This window comes from Neltuma alba, unplaced genomic scaffold (genome assembly GCF_004799145.2).
Source record: "Neltuma alba isolate B1F8T4 unplaced genomic scaffold, ASM479914v2 tig00011879_pilon, whole genome shotgun sequence".
Taxonomy (NCBI): domain Eukaryota; kingdom Viridiplantae; phylum Streptophyta; class Magnoliopsida; order Fabales; family Fabaceae; genus Neltuma; species Neltuma alba.
In genome coordinates this window covers 19,435-44,449 of record NW_021636481.1, presented here as the reverse complement: position 1 = coordinate 44,449, position 25,015 = coordinate 19,435, and the positions used below count along the sequence as shown (strand labels likewise).

General features: G+C 29.6%; 2 protein-coding genes across 2 annotated transcripts; both read right to left on the bottom strand.

Moving 5' to 3' along the window:
- Positions 1–1,445: 1,445 nt before the first annotated feature.
- On the bottom strand, positions 1,446–1,970 carry LOC114718902 (receptor-like protein EIX1). Its single transcript, XM_028904344.1, has one exon. It carries the CDS (start codon positions 1,968–1,970, stop codon positions 1,446–1,448), a length of 525 nt encoding a protein of 174 aa, XP_028760177.1.
- A 9,154-nt stretch (positions 1,971–11,124) lies between these two features.
- LOC114718901 (receptor-like protein EIX2) lies at positions 11,125–13,720 on the bottom strand. Its single transcript, XM_028904343.1, has 3 exons — positions 13,485–13,720; positions 12,113–13,143; positions 11,125–12,029 (listed from the first exon to the last, which is right to left on the bottom strand). Exons 1-3 carry the CDS (start codon positions 13,718–13,720, stop codon positions 11,125–11,127), a joined length of 2,172 nt encoding a protein of 723 aa, XP_028760176.1.
- Between the last annotated feature and the right edge of the window lie 11,295 nt (positions 13,721–25,015).

Genomic DNA, 25,015 nt, shown 5'->3' with positions numbered 1-25,015 from the left:
TATATCATCTATAGGATTATATGCCGTAATCGGCAGCATGATTTTATATAGGCAATGTGGTATAGCTCCTGAAAGATTATTATCAGCAAGATCCAATATTGTCAACCGAGTAAGGTTACAAAACTATGATGGAATATTGCCTATAAATTGGTTTACCCTCAATGTGATAACATATAACCCTTTTTGCATGGTATTTGGCAAAGCTCCAGAAAATTTATTTCCCACTAAATTGAGGTATTCCAAATTTGTCCAGTTTGACAAGTCCAATGAAAATTTGCCAAAGAAACTATTATAGCTCAAATCCAACTGCGAAAAACTCACTAATGAATTAGCAAATGAGGGAGGAACTCTACCCGTTTGCTTATTACTCCTCAAATTAAGGTATTCTAATTGTTTCCAATTGGCCCAACAATCAGGAAGTGCTCCACAGTCCACTCAAACGATTATATGACAAGTCCAAGTCAACCCACTTGCTTTCCCTGTTACTCTCTAGTTGGTACAAAAGTGAGAAAATAAATCTTGACAAAGAATTGTGAGATGCATCCAAGGAAAAGATATTTGCTAATAGTGTGACGTTGGATATGTCATCACTAATCAAGTTGTTTGAGAGATCAACATAATCTATTCCTACTATAAAGCTCCAAAATATATCTGCATCAATTTTTAAAATCCCTGATTTAGAAATATCTAGATTTCTTGAAGACCATTGTGTCTATAGCCATGGTGGAACATTAGGACCTACACTCACGTTACTCAAATACAATGGCTCAAGTTGAAATGGTGGGACCCATTTAGGATCAGAGTCAAATATGAAACTTGTTGAACTTAAGTCCAATGATGTTAAATTTGAGAGATTGGCAAAATGCTTTTTAGTAAGAACACCTCTCCATGGATTGTCTCTTATGTATAAATGACTTAAATTAAGGAGATGTCCAAATGTTTCTGGAAGATTGCCACTGAATTGATTGAGGGACAAGTTTAAATAGAATAAGGAAGAAATCTTTCCAAGAGATGATGGAATTACGCTATAGAACAAATTATTAGATATATCCATGTATTGCAACTGTTCATATTGGCCTAACCAATTTGAAATTGATCTTGTGTCATTATTATAATGCAAATCTAAATGCTTGAGGTTCTGAAGATTGACCATGGACTTTGGTAACTGGCCATAGAAATTGAAAGCAAGACGGTCAAGATGATAGATGTGATTGGTGATATTAAAAAATGAATAAGGCAATTTTGACTTCATAAGGTTGTTAGAAAGATCAAGAACTTCAAGTGACGTAAAATTGAGATAATCAAAGGAAGAAAAATCTCTTAATCCATAATAACTGAAGCGTAAAAGAGAGTGAAGGAAGCATTGCTATATGCTGGAGCCATTTGGTTCCACTTCCAATATCATTGTCAGTAAGGTCAAGATAGTTTAAGAAAAAAAGTTGACATCATTTATGACTAAACCAATGAAGATCATTTATGACTAAACCATCATTTTCTGAAAAGTCAAGATAAGGCAGAGCAACAGAGAAACTTGTTGACTGATTGAAAGGAGTAGCAAGTAATTGGTTGTGAAATTTATGAGCATCAAACAGAGATTTGGAGACTTGGCATGGTGGCATACTCACAGTTTCAGACGCATTGAGGCTCAAGTCCAAGTAGTTGAGAAATTCAAGTTGAAGCACACGCAGATTAATGTCACCTCGTAATGTGTAATTGAAAAGAGAAAGGTTGACTTTTCCAGTGATGTGGTCGCAGTGAACTCCGTCCCATAAGCAGCAATCTTCTTCAACAATCCAAGAAGAGAGTTGGTTCAATGGATCAATCATTGCTTGTTTGAAGATTAAAAGCAGCCTTTGATCATTTTCATGGCAACGCATCACCCTGTTTGAGATACCCATGTTTCTGTTGAATGTGACTGCAAATAACAGAAACAACAAGACAAAGGAAATCTGTGACGCGAAGCTCGCCATTGTGGTAAGTTTGGGCATAATGGCCTCAATGAAGTCTTTACATTATATATACACCCATTTACATAGGACAATCTAGAATAAACAAAAATTTAAATGCCTTAAAAAATTGATAACCACGCGACATATCTTATTCTCCAGTCTACTAATATTTCCGAGTCTTCACGTCTTTTCAATAGAAAATCGGGTCATAAATGCATCCGGTCACTCTTCATTATGTTCCATGCCTTGTATTTTTATCTTTTTAAATTTCCGAAACTAAGCTGAATTAGTGGATATTTTTAACTACATCTGTTTTTAACATTATAAATAAGAAAATACCACAGATATAATATATATTATATTTTTAGATCCTTTTAAGTTAGTACGTGTTAGTTAAAATCTACAGACAATTTGTAAAAATATTAAAGGCCAACAGCAGAGTGATTTTTTTATTTTCAAAATGTTTACAAACAAAACAAATCCTATATGGGCGAGCTGAAAGAATAACCAACACTATTTATGACTTATAAATAACATAGTTTATTATAAACTTTATATTTTATATTATTAATTATTGGAGGGGTATTCGCACACCCTCACTCAAGTATTGAAGTCAAAGTGAATTAATTTTATTTATTTTTTTAATCCAGAAATGAATAAATGAATTCAGATCAGTGAAATTTGAATAAATACTTGAGCTCTGAAGTTTGATTTTTATGTATAAGAAATTGGACAAAATTTTAGTAAGCAAGGCCTGAAAATAATAAAGTTTATGTACAATTTGTTATAATACTTAATACAACAAAAAAATATAAAAATTGCGTATAACTTCCATAAAAAGAAATTGTTAATTCCTTTCTTTCCTTTCCTATTCACATGCGTTCCACTTTCCAAATATGTGAGCGAAAATTTAAAAGATAATAACGCATTGCTTAAAACTTATTTAAAAATAAAAAATTCAATATAATCTTTGGTTCTCCAACTCTATTATCTGATTTTGGTTTCTCAAGTTTCAAACTATAAGTTTCAGTCTTTTAAGAGGCAAATGATTCAAATTTTTTTTTTTTGAATAATAGAGATCAATTTTTAAATAAAAAGAAACTTGAGGAACCAGAACTTATGATTTAAAATTTGAGGGATCAAAACCAAAATGAGGACAAACTTAAAAAACAAAAAATTATATATTAATTCAAAATAAAAAGTAAACCAACATTTAAATGCGTAATAAAATTGACACCCACCTATTTTTTAATGGTCAAGTCTTTTGATACTTACAAGTCTTCCCATCTTTTGGAGGTAAAATTGGAACATTAATACATTCATTTTCACATCATTTTACCAATCTTACCTTCATTTTCAATTTTTACAACCAAATGGTTTGAACATTTGAGAAAGTAAAAGTTTGGGGGTGTTTTTAATTTCAAAGGAGAATGTCTGAAAAATTATTCAAAAATAATTCAAATATTTTTTTATGGTAATAAAAGAGATTTTTTTTTTTAATTTTTACCTATGATATTAGCGATGTACTTTTTGTATCTTGAGTTACCTTTTCATATAAGAGTTCAGTAGAATTAGATGTGGCCTCCCAAAATACTATGGGAAAATCTCAAGAAATTAAAATACATTTAAAATTTGAAAATTTTAAATCCGGAATTATTACAAAAATATATTATTATTTGCTTTTCAAATATTGTCAATTGTTATTGAAACACAGCAGTAATAAACAAGACTGGGATGGGTTGGAATTTTGAAATTTAAAGATATTTTTATGGGATTCTCTCAAAAAAAAAAAAATTTTCAACTTCGTTTCTTGCCCGCTCCTATCTTCACATGCCTCATAATACATGTATGTGCAATGAACTTAAATTGCGGATTCGGTACACAGTTAAATTCTTTATATTCAAACATATATTTATATATTGAGCCCTTTTATCTTTTTTATTACATAGATCGTATTTTTAAAACCTATACAAACATCTCTTAGAATCAATAATCATAGAATACAAACATTCCTTCTTCTAACCTTCAATTTTCATCCTATGGGTCACAGCACCTAAATTCTCCAAAAGTCTAATAGATCTTCTAACTTCTCTATAATACTGTGTAAATCCTATTAATGGCAACATCTACAAATAACTGGTTAATTCGAATCGCGTCCTATGGACACTGTCCTGGTGAGCAATTCTGCAGCTATTGGCAAAACAAGAATTGATACTTCTTAGGATTAAACGGATTCTTTATATAAGAACAAGATAAGCAGAACAGTGAAAGATAAAAGAACTCAATCAGGTGGAACACCAGAGGAGGAAAGAGAGTTGCCAGAAGCTCAAAACTCTAGGTCCCATAAACTTTAGTCTCATGCCTCTTTTATGAGCCACGGGTCAATAACATTAAAAGGGCTTAATTATAATTAAAATGATATTCCTCCGGTCTTAAATATAAAACCCATTTTGTAGTGTAATTTATACTACAAAATGGGTTTTATATTTATGACCAGAATAGTAGACTAATTAGATAGATATTTTTCAATAAAAGTGCCGCATTTTACATTTGATTAGTGCACAAGTGAGTGCGCGTGGATTGAAACCCAGCGTCCTAGCTGCATTTTACAATTTTAGTTTTTTTTTTGCCAATTTAGATAATAGTTAATTACTATCCTATCCTTAAGTTTTTTTTTGGGTCATGTAGACTAATCATCCTTCCTCGTGGATTGAAACCTAGCGTCCTAGCTGCTCCCTTTGCTTTCCATTATGTAACTTCCTAAATTTTGATCTCTAGGACTTGAGTAAATCTGTAAGTAAATATCTATTGACATCACTTCAATAGTGGTTAAATATATATAAGCAATTAAAATATTTATGATCGTATGTATGTATGTATATATAGCTATTTACATATGAATAGATAAATAAAACAAAAAAGGTTAAAAAGTCCCACATCGACTAAATGATATGAAATATAAATGGACGGCAGTATGGAAGAACTAAGAACAAATTAAATATTTTTGCACAAAACTGAGACAATCTCAGTAAAGTGCCGTGTGCAAGTTTGTAAACCGTTAGATCGAGCTGAAATTTGGTCTTCCAGTCTTCTAGTCCGACACATCTAACTCGTCAATTTCAACAGTTAGGTTAGTGATTCAATATATGAGGTATGAGTTATTAGATATGCATTAAACTCTTTATTTTCAAATTTTATAGATAGAACATTGAATGGTAAAGTATCATTTTTAAATTTGTTCGCCGTTAGATCGAGCCAAAATTTGGAGAATAGACTCAAGACATATGATATGTTAATTTCAACGATTAGATTAATAATTAAACATCTGTAGTGAGAATAATTTACTCGTATTAAATATGTTTCTCTAAGTTTTCAAAAACAGAACATAAGCTATAAGTTGAGGGTTTTCTACTTGGGTTATGAATAAATTATAATGATATGATTTAGAAATTTAAAGATAATATAAGCTAAAGAAACTTAAGAATTGAATCTAAAGCATAGTATCCATGTTCTTACTCCAGATCTTAGAAAAACTGTACAAGCTAGAATTCTGAGTAACAATTCGGAAACCTTAAAGAGGGAGTTATGGGTTCAAATTTAATACATAGCTTACCCATAAGATACTGTAGTAACATGTATTTTCTGTTTGTAGATATGATATTAGGTTTGACAACCCCAAGTTCAAGGTCTAAATATTTGACTTGTAAGCACTTGTTGGACACCAGGTAACGTGAATTTTTACTTGTTTTTGCCTAGCGGTTCCTCTATGAGGAGTTTTTAATTAAATTAAACCCTTTAGGATAGGTTATGAATAATATGGAATAAGAAACTTGTTTTGAAACAATGAAAAAACTTTAGACATTTGAAAGTTGCTCGGTGGGATTGTTTTGTGAAAAATGAATCAATTGTTATAACCATAGGACTGGATAGAAGCCTGATGAGTGATTTTTGAATGAAATTGTGGAATTAGGATGTACTGTGTAGTCTGTTATGGCAAAAGGTTATTTGTTCACCAAGGTGAAGTATCCAAGCTGCTGTTTTATTTGATTGTGTTTTGTATGTTAGCATGAGCTTTTGGGATGATATGTTTATACCGTTGATTATCTGAGAATACTATTGTATGGTACGATATTAAGTATCTTATATGATTGGTGTATGTTTTAAATCTCCTAAGATACATGTTCTTGAGATATCTGATGAGAATTGAGAAATGTCATGATTATGATTAATTAGTTTGACATTCGGGGGAGGTCTAGTGATGGAGATTTGATATCCATATATTATCATGTGATTTGCCTCCATAGAACGCACTATGGTTGGCCTATTAAAGAGGGCAGCATCCCCTCATTTGTGACACTCCAGGAATATCCCGGGATAGTATCACCCAAAGGCAACATCCCCATTAGGATATTGGGCAGTAAACCCATTGGGGCAGAATCCCCTTTTTTCTGGAGGAACCCATGGCCCGTGTGTACTTTGCCGACTTTGGCCGGTCCGCATCACATGTGTAGGAAGCTCATGAAAGTCACCAGTCATACTCATATGATTAAGACTTAGCCTATGAGTTCAAGCGGCAGGTATAAGGAAGATATAAGGAAAGAATTAAATGATTAATAATGAGAATAAATGATGAGTAAAGCAAGCATATATGTTGACATTTTCCCTTAGCTTTTATGTTGGTGATATCTGATATATGTTATGTAATAGTAACATGTTTAATGATTATTCTAATTATTAGTCCCACTTGGCACCTCTTAAGGGTGCTAGTAAGTGAGGTGGGTAGGAATTTTTGTTACTGAAACAGTAGTCTCATTCTATTACATCTACCATTTTCAGGTAAGAGTAATAGAGGAGCTGTAGCAGGAAAAGAACCAGAGGCATGAGGTCACCTTCATTGGTGATCACACCCTAAATTCTGGTTATGTTTATCATTACTTATTTGCCACTTAGGATATCATTACGCATCTCTTTTTATGTTTTCCACATTGAAATATTTATGATTATACATTTATGAGGACGTCTTTGAAATAAATTAAACTTTGTTTTGTTATACTCCCTCTGTTCCTTATTATAAGAGACGAATAACCGAATTACGTTGATCAAAAAAGCAGTTAAAATTAGTTAAGAACAATCAATGTGTAAAAAATATAATTTCTTTTCCAAAAATGCCCTCATTAATAAGGAGAGAGAGTATGAGAGAGAACAATTAAATTATTAAAAGAAAGAGAAGGGGAATGGAGAGAGAGTGTGAGTTGGAGACAATAAATATGGATAAAATAGGAAATTAACACAAAAAAGTAGAGACAACTTTCAAGTGTCTCTTATATATAGAAATATGCCATAAGCATCAAATGTCTCTTATAATAAGGAACGGAGGGAGTATTATTTGTGACAAATTGTGTCAATCAAGTATATGAAAGGCTTTGTATAATCATGTTAGGGGTATAATCCTTCCCCAACATGGTTATGCATAGTAAGTAAGTATAATTTTTTTATAACCATGCTATATTGTACTGCTGACTGTTTGTCTTATTCTTTTATATCATGGTTCTGTGACAATATGTAAGGAAATTAGAAATAAAGTTTGTAAACCATTTTCTTTAATTACTATGGTAATGATGTTGACATCCCTATATTGTCTTAAGTTTGGCAAGTTTCCAAATAGGGTATTACACATTACTCCCTCTATTTCTTTTTATAAGAGACAATTATTCAAATTATGTTAATCAAAATACTAGTTAAAATTAGTTAAAAACTATAAATATGTAAAAAGTGTAACTTTTTCTGCCAAGAATATCCTCATTTATGTGAAAGAGAGATAATATGTGGGGGAGAGAATGTGTGGAAATTAAATGCAATGATATAAGTAATATAAGTAATTAAATGGGGCTAAAATAGGCAGTCAACAAACAAAATTTGAGATAAACTCTAAGAATCTCTTATAAAAAGGAACATGACATACTTTATAATTGTTTCTTATAATAAGGAACTAAGAAAGTATTATCTTTTGCGCTGCTCTTCAACCTAAAACCTGAAACCTCTTCAATCCTAAACACGTACCGTTCGTCAACCTCCATTCTTCTTCACAGCCCAGAGTAGAAGATTATCTATTCTATTTTTTTATCACGGTGCTCTTCCACCCTAAATCTTATAAGGTGCCATTGCTTTTTACATTTCTTCCCACTGTGCGAGAGTTGGATTTGTGCTGTTTTCTGGTTATTTGAGGTGGTATTTGCTAATTTTCATGAATGAGTCAGCTTATATCATTGCATTTAATTCCTACACATTTTCTCTCTCATTTTACCCCATTTAATTACCCATATTACTTATATCATTCTTTTTTCTCTATTGTAACCATCTCCACTTGCCTTGCAGATGTCGACTTTATTTTGTCAGGTGACCTGTGAATTCTGAACACCTTTGTTTCCTATTTTCTTTCATAGTGAACAATTTAGTTTCTAGATTTTTGTCTTTCTATTACTCCCTTCAGTTCTAAATATAAAACTCATTTTGTAATGTAATTTACACTACAAAATAAGCATAATATTTAGGATCGGAGGGGTATTATTTTTGTTTCGTATTTTCATATTATTAGTGTTGCAGTGAAACTCAACTTCGTCTTGACTGTGTTATTCGGCCATCATTATTTTTCAATTCGTTCAAGGAAATATAAGAATATGAATTTCCTGTTCATTTTTTATTTCTGCTTGGTACGTCTTCTTGTATTATTATTAATTTGTATACAAAATGAGGCATTACAATATTTAATTTGCAGTCATGAAACAGTGCAATCTTGTAAAAATAATTTTTCAAACAAATATGTAGGCTTTTTTTAACAGGTTTCAGGTTAGGTCAGACCTTTATAAAAGCTAGGATTAAGCTGCAAAAAAAGCCTATAACAAGCCACAATCTAGGCTCAGGATGGCTTATTATCAAACAGGCCTAGCTTGTTAAGACTGAAACCTGATGTGACCTAACCTATTTTCACCTCTGCCCACAGTTATGGTTGGTTTATTTTTTTTAAAAAAAAAATTGTGATGGTTTTCAAGAATCTTCAAAGATTAAAAACATTCACTTTAATTTGTTTTTGATGATTTCCTTAGCTTGCTTGCTGAACATTCTTGATTACTGATTTATTATTATTATTATTATTATTATTATTAGTAGCAGCAACAGTTCATGAACGATGGCCATTTCATGTTTCCCCAACCCATCATATGGTGAGGTTAATTAAGTTTTAGGATTTTTTCAGCGCTATAATTTTTAGCATTAATGACTTTTTTTAAGAGACCGGAGCTAAACTAAAGTTAATGTTAAAAATTGCGAGGAAGGTCTTAAAAGTTAATCAACCTCCCCATAGTGCGTAGGGGGAACACGCAATGACCAAACAATATGATGTTTTATTCATTAATATTAATAATTAATTAAGAAAGTCGTCAACTAACTATACTATCCCAATAACATGAATTTTTCCCCTCAGCGTGTAATTTACTTCTATTCCCCACCCCCCAAAAAAAAAAAGTTCCCTCTCTAATTATTTTAAGAATTAAAAGATTGGAGTAATACTAAAATTTATATTTTCATGCTTTTCTTTTTACATTGTATTTTTTTCCTGAACATAGCGGAGGACCGACTTATAATACGGGGAACAAAAATACATCGCATGCTGTATAGTTCAACTTTGGGATTTGATGTAAAATCCTTTTCGGGTCCCTCCTTTTCAACTTGACAAGATTTATTAGGAGCACCAGGAACAACTTTTTTATTAATTTTCATTCTATCCCTTTAGTTATACAATTTAACATCAAAATTTCCCATCTATATCATCTCCTCTTTATACTTTTATATATATATATATATAATTGTCTAAATATTGAAGCCATCTTTTCAACTAATAATCTGACGTCATGGTGGATTGTTTATTGGGTGAAGAAAAGGTGACCATTTTATTCACAGAAAACAAATTAAATTAGTATATGCAGTCACACAAAATTGACCGACTTTATCAATAAGAGTCGAGTTTACTAGAATTGGCTAATCCCTCACGACATGGTGAACTAAAGTTTGAATCTTCACTAAAAGAAATGTCTATATTTAGTTCTTGACAGTGTCTTGAATAAGATTACCTTATATGTGTAGCGGGAAAAAAGAATAACTGACTTTTATTTGTATCACTAATAATACTGGGTCCAGTACGTATCATAACACTCTACTCACTAATCCTTAATTTTTTTTTTTTTGGGGTCAAAACTCACTAATCCTTAGTTAGATTTAATGAAATATTTATAATTAATTTCAACATCTTAGAAAAGTAGTTAACATGACTTTGTAGAAAATATGTGAGGGAGTACTTGAAATGAGCAGATTTCAAGCTGGTATTAGAAACATACTCGTGTTGCTCTGCACCTGATTATCTGACCCAACTTTAAAAAAAGAAGTAACTGAGAGGCTATTTGAACATCTAGTCAGAAAAAGGAACGATTCTTTCGAGCTACTCGTATATACCAAAATGGAACAGAGCATCTGAAGCTTCAAAACAGAATGTTATAAGATCCTCTTATCTTCCACAAATTAATAGCTACTCACTGTTGCAAGTTACAAATTAATATCCCACATGTTAACGCTCATATAAATCTTATCTTACAGATTACAACACTGACATGCCTTTTCGTTTTGATTGTTACACTTACACCTGAAATCTTAAATAAAGACGCAGAATATCTTTTTATTTGGTTCAAACTCATAATCAAACTTTGGAGTACAATCACATATCACATTCTAAACTATTCATCAAAGGTTCCTTCACAACAGGAGATACACAGACGCACAAATAACTATTATTGCAATATGTTCTCTTGTCACACTTCGCTAAATTAAAGGACATTCAGTAGGCGACATTGTTAGAGTCCTTGACCAAGCGAAACAGCAGCAAAGCTCCTTATTCCTTGAAGCAGAACTCAGTATTTGAATCAGAGGAACGATCAGAGTAGTGATAGATGCTATTTCACTTGATGCATCCCATATTGAAAAATAAACAAGATAAAACATAATCAGCTAAGAACAGAATTTTTTCATGAAATAGAAGAAAATAAAAGGAAAAGGGAAAATACTAACAACACTTGAAAAATTCAGGCATGGCTAATTTATTACCTCAAGGGAGATCTGTTTTTGATATTCAACCGAATCTTTTGAACCAGAGGGTGAAAGCAACATAAAGTTGATCGTTCAAGTGATCAAACCATCGGAAAAATTTGTGTCTCCATGCTCTGATGAGAAAGAGTGAACCACAAACTCCCGAGAAGCCCACTGCAAATCCAACCCCCATACCAAGATAGAGTGACTTTAGAAAGCCATCATCTTCATCTCCTTTAGCTAGCTTTGAGTCATGAGTTCCTTCTTTTTTGTTGCACTTCTTTGGAAGAGGATCTCCGCATAGTTTAGGATTTCCAACAAAACTCCAAGAGTCAAAACTTTGAATTTGAGTTCCCATTGGAATTCGTCCCATGAAATTATTGTATGAGAGGTTGAGCCAAGCAAGAGAAGACAAATTGGAGATTGTTGAAGGAATTTCTCCAAAAAGTTTATTGTAGCTAAGATCAAGAGATTCCAATCTCAGGCCTCCAATTTCTTTGGGAATTTTTCCAGTCAAATGGTTTCGAGACAAGTTCAAGGACTGCATTTGACTGTTGCTAAACAATTCTTTAGGAATTTCTCCACACAAGCTATTAGCAGAAAGATCAATAATGCTACTTGTACGATATGCAACACGTTCAAGTTGGTAGTCTAATTCTCTTCCTTTCGTAAATATTTTTATTATTTCATCATTATCCCATAGTACCATAGAATCTGGAGGCATGATATTGTATAGGCAATAAGGTATGTATCCAGAAAGCTTATTTTCAGCCAAATCAAGTATTGTCAAATGAGAAATGTTGCAGAATTGTAATGGAATATTACCCATAAATTGATTGGCCCTCAACATAATAACCGACAAATGTTGCACCACGGGATTTGGCAAACTTCCAGAAAATTTATTTTGCTCTAAAATGAGGTGATCCAAATATGTCCAATTTAGCATGCCTAATGAAAATTCGCCAAAGAAATTATTATCACTCAAATCCAACCCGTGAAGATTCAAAGAAGCAAATGAGGGAGGAATCTACCTGTTAGCTTATTACTCCCCAAACTGAGGTATCTTAATTGTTTCTGATTGGCCCAACAATCAGGAAGTATTCCACTCAAATGATTATATTGCAAGTTCAATTCAAGCAATTTGCTTTCCCCGTTACTCTCTAGTTGGCACAAAAACGAGAAAAGAGATCCTCTTAAAGAGTTGTGAGACGCATAAAAGTAAGAGGTATTTGCTGATAATGTGACATTGGATATGTCATCACTAATCAAATTGTTTGAGATATCAACACCTTCTATTCCTACTACAAAGCTCCAAAATATATCTGCATCAGTTGTTGAAATCCCTGATCTAGAAATATCTAGATGTCTTAAAGACCGTTGTGTGTATAGCCATGCTGGAACATTAGGACCTATGCTTGTGTTCCTCAAACGCAACCTCTCAAGTTGAAATGGTGGGACCCATTTGGTATCAATGTCAAGTTCAAAACTTGTTGAACTTAAATCCAATGATGTTAAATTTGAGAAATTCGAAAAATTCTTTTCAGAAAGAACACCCACCCATGAATTGCCACCAATGCCTAAATAATTTAAGTTATGGAGTTGTCCAAGGGTTTCTGGAAGATTACCACTGAACTGATTGTTGGACAAGTCTAAGTTGAACAAGGAAGAAATATTTCCAAGAGATGATGGAATTACACCGTAAAACAAATTATCACTTATATCCAAGTATTGTAACCGTTCATATTGGCCTAACCAGTCTTGAATTGATCCTTTGAGAATATTACCACCCAAATCTAAATGCTTGAGGTTTCGAAGATTGAGCAAGGCCTTTGGTAATTGGCCATGGAAATTGCAATCACGAAGGGCAAGATGATAGATGTGATTGGTGATATTAAAGAATGAATCAGGCAATTTTGAATTCATCATATTATAATTGGTAGAAAGATCAAGAACTTCAAGTGAAGTAAAATTGATATAATCAAGGGATGGAAAATCTCTGAGTCTACACTCTCTCAAGTGTAACTCAGAGAGTGAAGGAAGCATGGCTATATGGTGGAGCCATCTGGTATCATTTCCAATATCACAGCAACTAAGGTCAAGATATTGTAAGGAAGCAAGTTGGGAAAGCCAATAAAGGTCTTTTATGAGTAAATCACAATTATATGAAAAATTAAGATAACACAGAGCAACAGAGAAACTTGCTGACTGATTGAAAGGAGTAGCAAGTGATCGATCGGGAAATTTGTGAGCTTCAAAAGGAGATTTGGAGATTTGGCATGGTGGCATACTCACAGTTTCAAACATATTGAAGCTCAATTCTAATTGGTTGAGAAATTCAAGTTGAAGCACACACAAATTAATGTCACCTTTTAATGTGTGATTGAAAAGAAAAAGCTCTGTGACTCTTCCAGTAATGTTGTCGCAGTGAACTCCCTCCCACAGACAGCAATCTTCTTCATCAGCCAAGAAGAGAGTTGGTTTCTTGGATCAACCACTCCTTGTTTGAAGATCAAAAGCAGCCTTTGATCATTTTCATTGCAACGCATCAACCTGTTTGAGGTTCCCACACTTTTGTTGAATGTTGTTGCAAATAGCAGAAACAGCAAAAGAAAAGAAATTTGTGAAGCCAAACTTGCCATTGTGGTAAGTTTGAGTATAATGGCCTAATGAAGCCTATGTATGATATATCTATATATACTGGAAAATCTGAAGTAATGAACAAAATTTAAATGCTTAAAAATTTAAAACCGCGTGATTTTCATTGTCAAGTCCCAAAGCTTAGTGATTTTTTTTTGTTATTTTAAAAATGCTCGCACAAAACAAATCCTCCATGGGCTCCATGAATGGCATGGATCTTAATTATTATATTTTATACTTTTATTAATTACTGAAAGGAGCATATATACGGACACATATTGAAATGAAAGTGAAATAATCGTATTTATTTTCGTTTTACTCGAGAAATGAATAAATTAATTGAGATCATTGAAATTTGAATAACTATATATGCGCAGTAGTTTGATTTTTTTTTGTATAAGAAATTGGACAAAATTTTGCTCCAAACACACCACAAATTAAAGTCATACCTCTCTAATTCAAGTCATATTATAGATTGGAATAACAAAACAAATGAAAGTTGAAAAACGAAACTGTCATCGGGATTTGCTTGAGTGGAATGAACTCAATTAAGCCTTTATATAAGGACAGGATGTTTATAAGTTGCCAAAATTATTGCAAACAAATTGCAGCTTAAAAAAATTGGAAAATCAAAGTAATCAAATATTTAAATGCCCCAAAAAAATTCTGTAACCACATCTTTTTTATAATCAGGTCTTCTTATACTTCCAAGTCTTTGCATCTTTTCAAAGAAAAGTTGAAACATTAATAAATTCATTTTTCACAACTAAAGTAAAAGTTTCTTAAACGATAAATTAAAGATTTTTTTTCCATGACATATAATATAAATAGACCATTCACTTAGAGGCGATATGCGAATACAACTTTTAGCTTTTAAAAAAATAAAAAAAATACATCCTATAAATTGTTAATCAGACCTTTTGTGTTCAGTTCATATTATTATTAACAATATCAACGACAAGGTGTCGCAGAGATACTGCACACAATAATATATATCTTGAAATTCATCAATAGTTTGGGGGCATGTTTTTTCATTTCAAAACGAGAATATTTGCAAATTATTCAAACTAAGTCAAATATTTATTTATTGAAAGAAAAATAATCAGTATTATTTTTTATTTTAGCTATGAAATGAACAAATTAATTAATTATATATAATCTTGGAATAAATATCCATTATTTTTGCATCATAAGTTTTTTTTTCGGTCAAGCATCATAAGTTTGATTTATATGGAAATTTCTTTACTCGGACAAATTTCTCAAGTAATAATATATTCTTTTTTATAAAAATAAATACTACGTTCCATATGTCCTTCGTTTTAATTTTCAAATGTTTTCCAACGGCGTGTAATTTGCTTTCTTATTGTCAAGTCTACTAATAATATTTCCAAGTCTTCCCGTCTTATTGTGCCATGGGTGGCGTATTTATTGCAAGTGGGAAAGGGACACTAATCGGCTTAGCCGCCGTTTGTCTTTGCTCCTCCCTTTCCCACAGGCTCCCTCCTCCGTCCCACGTGTTTCGCCCCCCCGGGGAGGGTGGGGGCACAACACGTGATTTTTTCAATAGAAATCGTGTCATGAATCCAATTTCTCCACAACATGTTGCCTGCCTTGTATTCTTTTTTTTTTAAATTTCCAAAACCAAGTGGAATTAGTGGATATTTTTAACTACATCTTTTCTTTTAACATTGTCAATGAGAAAATACCACAGATATAATCTGTTATATGCTTAGATCCTTTTAAATTTGGTAGGTTTTAGGGAAAAATTGGGGGCAATTACGTATAAAAATATTGAGGGCCAAGAGCTCAATGATTTTTTATTGTAAAAATGTTTTCGTAAACAAACCAAACCCTATATTATGACTTATAAATAAAATAACTATTATCATTTATTTTATATCATTGTTAATTATTGAATGATTATACTCAGACAAACTCACCCACGTATTGAAGTCAAAGTAAATTAATTTTATTTATTTATTTATTTTAGTCCTGAAATGAATAACTTAATTCAGATCATTGAAATTTGAATAAATATTTGTACTCTGAAGTTTGATTTTTACGCATAAGAAATTGGACAAAATTTTAGTATGACCCGAAAATGATAAAACCCTATATATCTTTTTTTTAAAATCAAATTTAATATAAGCCAAAAAAAATCACAAAAATTCCATGTGAAATCCATAAAATTAATTACATATGGCTCTTTGAACTCCATAGTTTGTCCTATTTGTGAAAAACTTAGGTCAAGTTGCTTATATCCATTATATAAAGTTCTCGAAAGCATGTGTCTATTTTTATTTCATGTGAATTTTATAATTAAATACTAATATTTTAAAAATAAGACACATCACTATGTATGATTTGGGTGGTTAACATGATGAATATAAATAACTTGATGTAAGTATTGTCCTGTTTCTTTTTTTTTTTTAGCTTATTTATTGCTAGTTATTTCTCCTTTGCTTCCCTATACACATGCTGTCCGAATACACGTGAGTGGATACATATAAATATATATATATATAAACAAAATTAAATACGAAATATTTAACTGATGTATAAATTTAATCATTTATGTTGTTTTTTAACTCTATTTCGAATAAATTATATATGTACACATAATATAGGTTTGGCCCAAAAAAAAAAATTGAAGAAAACATTCATTCATTATCTTTAGTCCAAACACACCACAAAATTATATACCTCTCAAATTTAAATTATATTAAATGTTCAAATAAACAAAACAAATGAAATTTTCAAAATGAAACCGTCATCATGATTTATTTAGATTACATGCATGGTCACGATGTACGTAAGTTGCGAAAAATGAAAATCATTACAAATAAAGTGTTTATTAGAAAATATTGGAAAAAATACACAAACATTTAAATGGCCAAAAAAATTTATCACATGATCAAGTCTTCTAATACTTCCAAGTTTTCCCATCTTTTCCAGGAAAACTGGAATATTAATACATTTATTTTCATATCATTTTCTATTCTTATTCAATTTCCATAGCCAAATCGTTTGAAATGCTTCAAAAACATAAAAGTCGCTTAAACAATAAATTAAAGGATTTTTTTCACTCAATTAGAGGTTTTCTAGGAATACAACTTTAAGCTTTTGAAATAAGAAAAATATCCTACAAATTATCATTTAGACCTTTATTTTCTGTTCAGTTCATATTATAATAACATTAATCACTTGTGGTGTTACAGAGAAACTGCACACAATCATATAAATTTTGAAACTATCGTTTTGGGGTTGTTTTTAATTTCAAACGAGAATGTTTGCAAATAATTCACACATAAATAAAATATTTTTTTATTTAAGGTTTGAAATGAGAAACCGTATTCTTTATATATTGAGTTCAATGATATATATATATATATATATATCTTGAGTTCAATTATATATACTATATTGGAATAAATATTCATTTTTGCATCATAAGTCTGTTTTATGTAGAGAGTTTTGGAGCTAAGACGTGGAAAAAAATTTTGCAAATTTTTAAATGTCGTCTAAAATTTAAGTTTGCGTCTTCTTTTTGGGAAAAAAAATTTGCATATGGAACATAGCATTTGTTTTGAAAATGGAGAAGGCCTTTAGTAAAGAGAGAATTACAATGAGGTTTTAAAAACAAATTTATTAATAACTTTTAATAACAAGTAAACAGTTGTCATTTACTAGTTAAAATTTGCTATTGCATATTGTTCTGTTGTCACTGGAATTGTTTAGTTTACTTGGGATTTCATGGCAATATTCACTTTTTAGTAAAAGAGAAGGAAGTCATTGTGTTTTACTTTTACTTCACTTTTTTTCTGATAAAAAAAGAAAGTGATTAAAAAATTATATATACAAAAGAAGAATATGTGACATATTAAAGTCCCGTCCATAATGTTTCTTAAGTTTTCTTCCAAATATCAATTTCAATCTTTTTACTCACTAATGATTCACCAAACACTACAAAAAAAAAAAAAGGGGATTATGAAGGAATTTAGCGATAGAATTTTATTCTTGTCACTAATCTGTCACAAATTCTGTTACTAAAATTACTTATCATTAAATTAGCAACGAATTAGTCACAGAATTTTATTTTATCACTAAATTCTGTCATACATTCGTTGCAAATTATGTTTTAAAGGATCAGTGAAGAAAAAATTCTGTCACTAATTTCTGTCACTAACTCTCATCACAAAACATTTTATGACGGAATTAATGACGGAATTTTTATGTTACTAATTTCTGTCGCAATTCCATCACTAATCTGTCATAAAAAAATATAATATAAATGTATAATAATTATTTTTTAAACTTATTACTAAATTAAAATATAATATATCATAACTTTTAAATAATATATTATATAAAAATTTTAAAATAAAAATATTATAAAATAAAATAAAATAAAAATATATAATGTACTTAACATTTTGTTAAATATTTGAATGCTAATATAAATTATTAGAAATTTTTTTTACTAAAATATAAAATTAAATTCAAATAACTAATAATATATTAAATTATATAATATATATTAAATTATGTATATAATATTTATTTTATATATGTATATGTATATTTGTTATTTGAAATATATATTTTTAATTGTGCATAAAAATTTCACAGGCGCTTTTCAACTCAATTGACAAAGATTTCAGCACGGGTGCAAAAAGTCTCGGGTTCGAACCTACACTCCTTTACAAATTGCCAAGCCAATTGCAATGACGTAGCAGATCATAATAATGAAGTTGTGGCAATGACATGGATGAAGAGATGATGATGATGTATTTCCCTTCATAAAATAGATAAATTAACTGAGACATTGAAATTTGAATAAAATGGCGTGTGAACTCCATAATATCGCATATGGCTCTTTGAACTCCAACTTTTTTTTTTTTTTAAGCTTATTCACTGCTTGCTAATTTATCCTTTCCTTTCCTATTCACATTCCTTTCAAATAAACTTGAGTAGGTGTATGCCTGAGTGTGTGCATAACAAAATTAAACACATTACCTTTAAACTTTACTATGCGTTCAGGCTTTTATAGGTTCAAATGAAAATTGATCTTACATACAAAATATTTAACTGACGTTTAAATTTAATCGTTTATGTTTCTTCAACTCTCTTTAACTCTAATACATTAATGCAGGTTGGCAAATTATATCTTCACTCCAAATTTAACATACCACAAAATCATACCACTCAAATTTAGATTATATTATATGTTGAACTAACAAAACAAATGAAATTTTCAAAATGAAACCGTCATCATGATTTATATGAGGAGAAATCAAGTCTTTATTATTTAGATTACATGGTCACGATGCACATAAGTTGTGAAAAATGGAAATCATTGTTGGCAAATAAAAAAAAAAAAATGAAAATCATTACAAACCAAGTGTTTATTAGAAAATATTGGAAAAACAAAAAGTACACAAACATTTGAATGTCTAAAAAATCTATAACCATATATTTTTTTTATGATTAAGTCTTCTAATACTTCCAAGTCTTCCCATTTTTTAGAGGAAAAATTGGAATATTAATGCATTCATTTTCATATCATTTTTCATTACACAAACATTTAAATGTCTAAAAAATCTGCAACCATATATTTTTTTGATGGTCAAGTCTTCTAATACTTCCAACTTTTAGAAGAAAAATTGGAACATTAATGCATTCATTTTCATATCATTTTCCATTCTTATCTTCTTTTCTAATTTCTACAACCAAATTGTAAGGAATAAATTAGAGGACTTTTTTTTTTCCCATTCAATTAGATGTTTTCTAGGGATGCAACTTTTAGCTTTCAAATTAAGAAAAAATATCCTATAAATTATCATTTAGACCTCCTATGTTCATTTCATATTATAAGAACGGGGTGTTACGATATGTTAAAAAATGCTTTCTAAGAGCACTTTTTTATAAATTGAGATAAACTTTTTCACGCATTTATTTCGTATACCATAAAATCACTCTTAAAATTATAATTTGGTTTCATCCAAACATCTACATTTTAGAATGTTTAGTTTGCAAATAATCTTGAAACGTCATGTGGTGTTTTATGGTTTGATTTCCATCAACGATATGTGGTGTTATAGGAAAACTGTGCGCAATCATATTAAATTAATCTTGAAACGACCACTTTGGGGATGTTTTTAATTTCAAAAGAGATTGTGAATAATTCACACATAAATCAAATATTTTTTTATTTAAGCTTTAAAATAATAACATTAATTTATTCTTTATATCTTAAGTTCAATTACATATATTATATTATCTTGGAATGAATAATCATTTTTGCATCATAAGTCTGTTTTATGTGTAGAAAGTTTTTGGAGTGTGTGGCCTAAAATTTAAGTTTGCATCTACTTTTTTTGGGAAAAAGATTGCATATAACTCTCCAAAATATCAAAGAATTGCAAAAGAAAAAACGAGAGGAGACAATAAATTGAGTATTTTGGAATCTTTAATGAAATCTTCTTGGAACCAGTTTGAGTGCTCAGCATGTCATAATCTCATTAAATCTAAACTATTCATTTTGATTTGAATGATTTATATTTAAAATTTTTAATTAAAAAATTATTTTTTAAAGACAAATTTAGAGGGAAGGAGAATGAGAGGAGGAAAACACTAAAAGACAAATTTTTTTTCCTTACCTCCCCTCCATTTTCCTGAACCAAACATAATTTTTCCTTCTTTCCTCTTTCTTCCCCCCAAAAACCTTCCAATCAAACAATACATTAAGTTATTTATCAAAATGATGAGTAGTCAAACTATTTACAAAGTTCTTGAGGGCATTTTAAAAAAATTGGAACACAACGTTTGTTTCGAAAATAGAGAAAAAGAATTAAAAGAAAAAAGGAATACTTGATATATTGAAGATATTGTCCTGTCCATATTTTTTCTAAAGTTTTCTTCCAAATTATTCCCAATTTCAATCTTTCTACTCACTAATGATTCACCAAAAAAGAAAAAGAAGTCTGGACTGGACATTAAACTGATCAAGATAGTAGCTCAAAAGTCAATAGTTCAAATTGGGTAAACTCGGAATCAAACTGTTCATATTAAAATAATATGATTTAATTAAAAATAACAAAATACAATAACGTTAATAATTACTAGTAACAAAATATAAGAAGATGTAATAATAGTTTTATTGTAATAATAACAAAGTATAACAATATTGATAATATTTATATTTTTGACTCCTTAATAACTAAAATTAATAATAATTAATATCAAAATTATCAATAAAATTTATTCAAATTTATAGTGATTGAGATATTAAGAGGTGAATGAGAAAAAAGAAAAAAACCAATCGCAATATAATTATCTAAACTAGTTCATCACTAGTTTATACATGGTTACCCTGGTTTGACTAGATTGATATTGATTCAATTTTTGGCCAATCCAACACTCAAAATAGATTGAATGACCCAGTTGAACTGGCCGGTTTGATTCGATTTTTGTTCTTCCATTACTACCATCTCTTTAAATTTTCTGTGGTGAAAAAGATTTTGCCAATTTCATCAAACATCATTTTTTGCATAATTGCATTAAGCAATCCAATAGCAAATAATAAATTGCATAATATGATGTTCTCAGTATTTTAGTTCTTTTTCAAGAAACTTCACAACTTTCAACATCAACAGTTATTGGAATCTCGACTAATTGAGATCAATTGACATATTGAATATTGATGAAGACATTTCTTTTTTGACCAGCAATATTGATGAAGACGTTGCCCCCTTCAAAACGCTAATGTAAAGTCTTCTCCCAAAATATACTCAAATTCAATCTCCACTGATTAATGAAAATATTGGAAAAATCAAAAGTACACAAATATTTATATGGCTAAAAAATCTATAACCATATATGATCAAGTCTTCTAATACTTTCAAAGTCTTCCTATCTTTTTGATCAAGGAAAATTTGGAATATTAATATATTCATTTTCATTTCATTTTTCAATTTCTGGACACAATCAAATCGTTTAAGCACCTTCAAAAGATACCAGTCGCATAAGCAATAAATTATTATTTTTTCATTCAATAAGATTTTTTCTATGAATACAACTTTTAGCTTTTAAAATAAGAAAAATACCCTAGAAATTATTATTTAGACCTTTTATGTTCAGTTCATATATTTGTAACAACATCAATGACATGTGGTGTTCCACATAAACTACACACAATCATATAAATCTTGAAAAAGATCATTTTGGCGATGATATTTCTTCTCTCTCTCTCTCTCTCTCTAAAGTTTTGGTGATGTTTTTAATTCCAAACTAGAATGATTGCAAATAATTCACACATAAAACAAATATATATATATTTATTTTAGCTTTGAAATGATCAAATCAATGCACTATCTCATATTCTTAATATAAGAGTTAGATGATTAATTTATAAATATTAAGAAAATTAGTTTAGTTATTTGTAATAAATAAATGTTGTCTTTCTTAAAATATCAATACTAACCATATATGCATTGGAACTATAATTTGATAGAAATTCCTTAAATGTGTATTGATTATAAAGTTATTTGAGAGCAAAATAAATAAATACTAGAGACAAAGTATACTAGGGTTTTATATTTTAAATTAAATCAAAATTTTAACTAATTCTTAAGGTACTTTGATGAGTACTCAAACTGGTTGCACTGTTATTGATGGTATTTCAATCTTTTAGCTCATTAAAAGAACCCAACATAAAGCTTCCATTCTTATAATCTCTTTCAATTTCCTTTGGTAGAAAAGATTCTCAACTAAAATTCTCAATTGACAATGACTTCTAGTTAAACTGATGCAACCCTTTTACTAGTTAAAATAGGTGCTTAATGATAATAAGTGATAATAAATCAAGTTATTTTACTCATCCATAGCGCACATCTACGTGGTAATTTAATTATTTATGTTTTCTTAAACTCTATTTACTTCGAATACATTTTAAACACACGCGAATATAACATAGGTTGGCAAAAACAACTATCGTAGAAAGTTGGCATTCATTCACTATGTTTACTCCAAACACACCACAAAATCATACCTCCTCTCAAACTCAAATTATATTATAATTTGAAATAACAAAACAAATGAAATTTTCAAAATGAAACCGTCATCACGATTTGTTTGAGGGGAAATCAAATCTTTATTATTTAGATTACATGGTCATGATGTACATAAGTTGTGAAAAATGAAAATCATTGTTGGCAAATAAAACAAAAACAAAAATCAAAATCATTACAAGTAAAGTGTTTCTTAAAAAAATATTGGGAAAGCAAAAAGTACACAAACATTTAAATGTCTAAAAAATCTATAAACATATATTTTTTTTATGATCAAGTCTTCTAATACTTCTAAGTCTTCTCTTCTTTTAGAGGAAAAATTGGAATATTAATGCATTCATTCTCATATCATTTTCCATTACACAAATATTTAAATGTCTAAAAAATCTATAACTATATTTTTTTTTATGGTCAGATCTTCTAAAACTTCCAAGTCTTCCCATCATTTACAGGAAAAATTGGAATATTAATGCATTCATTTTCATATCATTTTTCATTACACAAACATTTAAATGTCTAAAAAATCTATAGCCATATTTTTTTTTTTATGGTCAAGTCTTCTAATGCTTCCAACTCTTCCCATCTTTTAGAGGAATGAATATTAATGCATTCATTTCATATCATTTTCCATTACACAAACATTTAAATGTTTAAAAAATCTATAGCCATGTATATTTTTTTTTATGGTCAAGTCTTCTAATACTTCCAAGTCTTCCCATCTTTTAAAAAAAAAATTGGAATATTAATGCATTCATTTTTATATCATTTTTCATTACACAAACATTTAAATGTCTAAAAAATCTATAACCATATTTTTTTATGGTCAAGTTTTCTAATACTTGCAAGTCTTCCCATTTTTTAGCGGAAAAATTGGAATATTAATGCATTCATTTTCATATCATTTTCCCTTATCCAAACATTTAAATGTCTAAAAAACCTATAACCATATTTTTTTTTTTATAGTCGAGTTTTCGAATACTTCCAAGTCTTCGCATTTTTTAGAAGAAAAATTAGAATATTAATACATTCATTTTTCATATCATTTTCCATTCTTATCTTCTTTTCCAATTTCTACAACCAAATTGTAAGGAATAAATTAGAGGATTTTTTTTTTTCATTCAATTAGATGTTTTCTGGGAATGCAACTTTTAGCTTTTAAATTAAGAAAAATATCCTATAAATTATCATTTAAACTTTTTATGTTCAGTTCATATTATAACAACGAGGTGTTTCAACATGTTTAAAAGTGCTTTCTAAAAGCACATTTTCATAAATTGAGATAAACTTCTGCACATATCTATTTTGTACACTATAAGATCATTCTTAAAATCATGATTTGATTTCATCCAAACATCCCATTTTAAGATGTTTAGTTTGCGAATAATCTTGAAACGACATGTGATGCTTTATGGCAACCAGAAATATTGATAAAGACATTGTCCCATTCAAGACACTAATGTAAAGTCTTCTCCCAAAATATACTCATATTCAGTCTCCACTGATTAATAAAAATATTGGAAAAATCAAACGTACACAAACATTTATATGGCTAAAAAATCTATAACTATATATGAGCAAGTCTTCTAATACTTCCAAAGTCTTCCCATCTTTTTGATCAAGAAAAATTTGGAATATTAATATATTCATCTTCATATCATTTTCCAATTTCTAGCCACAACCAAATCGTTTAAGCACCTTCAAAAGATACCAGACGCATAAGCAATAATTTAATTTTTTTTTTCCATTCAATAAGAGGTTTTCTATGAATACAACTTTTAGCTTTTAAAATAAGAAAAATATCCTATAAATTATTATTTAGACTTTTTATGTTCTGTTCATATTGTCACAACATCAATGACATGTTACAGAGAAACAGCACACAATCATATAAATCTTGAAACGATCGTTTTGGTGATGGTTTTTCTTCGCTCTATGTTTTTTTTAATAGTTTTGGTGATGTTTTTAATCCCAAACAAGAATGTTTGCAAATAATTCATACATAAATCAAATATATTTTTTTATTTTAGCCTTGAAATGATCAAATCAATGCACTGCCTCATTTCTTGATATAAAAGTTAGATAATTAATTTATAAATATTAAGAAAATTAGTTTAATTATTTGTAATAAATAAATATATATTGTTTTTCCTAAAATACTATTACTAATCATATATGTATTGAAAATATAATTTGATAGAAATCCCTTAGATGTGCAATGATTATAAGGTT

Excerpts from the sequence above, each read along its gene's own strand:
- LOC114718902 (XM_028904344.1), bottom strand. The coding sequence starts at position 1,970 with ATGGCGAGCTTCGCGTCACAGATTTCCTTTGTCTTGTTGTTTCTGTTA.
- LOC114718901 (XM_028904343.1), bottom strand. The coding sequence starts at position 13,720 with ATGGCAAGTTTGGCTTCACAAATTTCTTTTCTTTTGCTGTTTCTGCTA. Across the intron at positions 13,144-13,484 it reads GCGACAACATTACTGGAAGA|ATGGCTCCACCATATAGCCA; the intron begins GTCACAGAGCTT and ends AAATGATACCAG. Across the intron at positions 12,030-12,112 it reads GGGGAGTAATAAGCTAACAG|GCATGCTAAATTGGACATAT; the intron begins GTAGATTCCTCC and ends AATTTTCATTAG.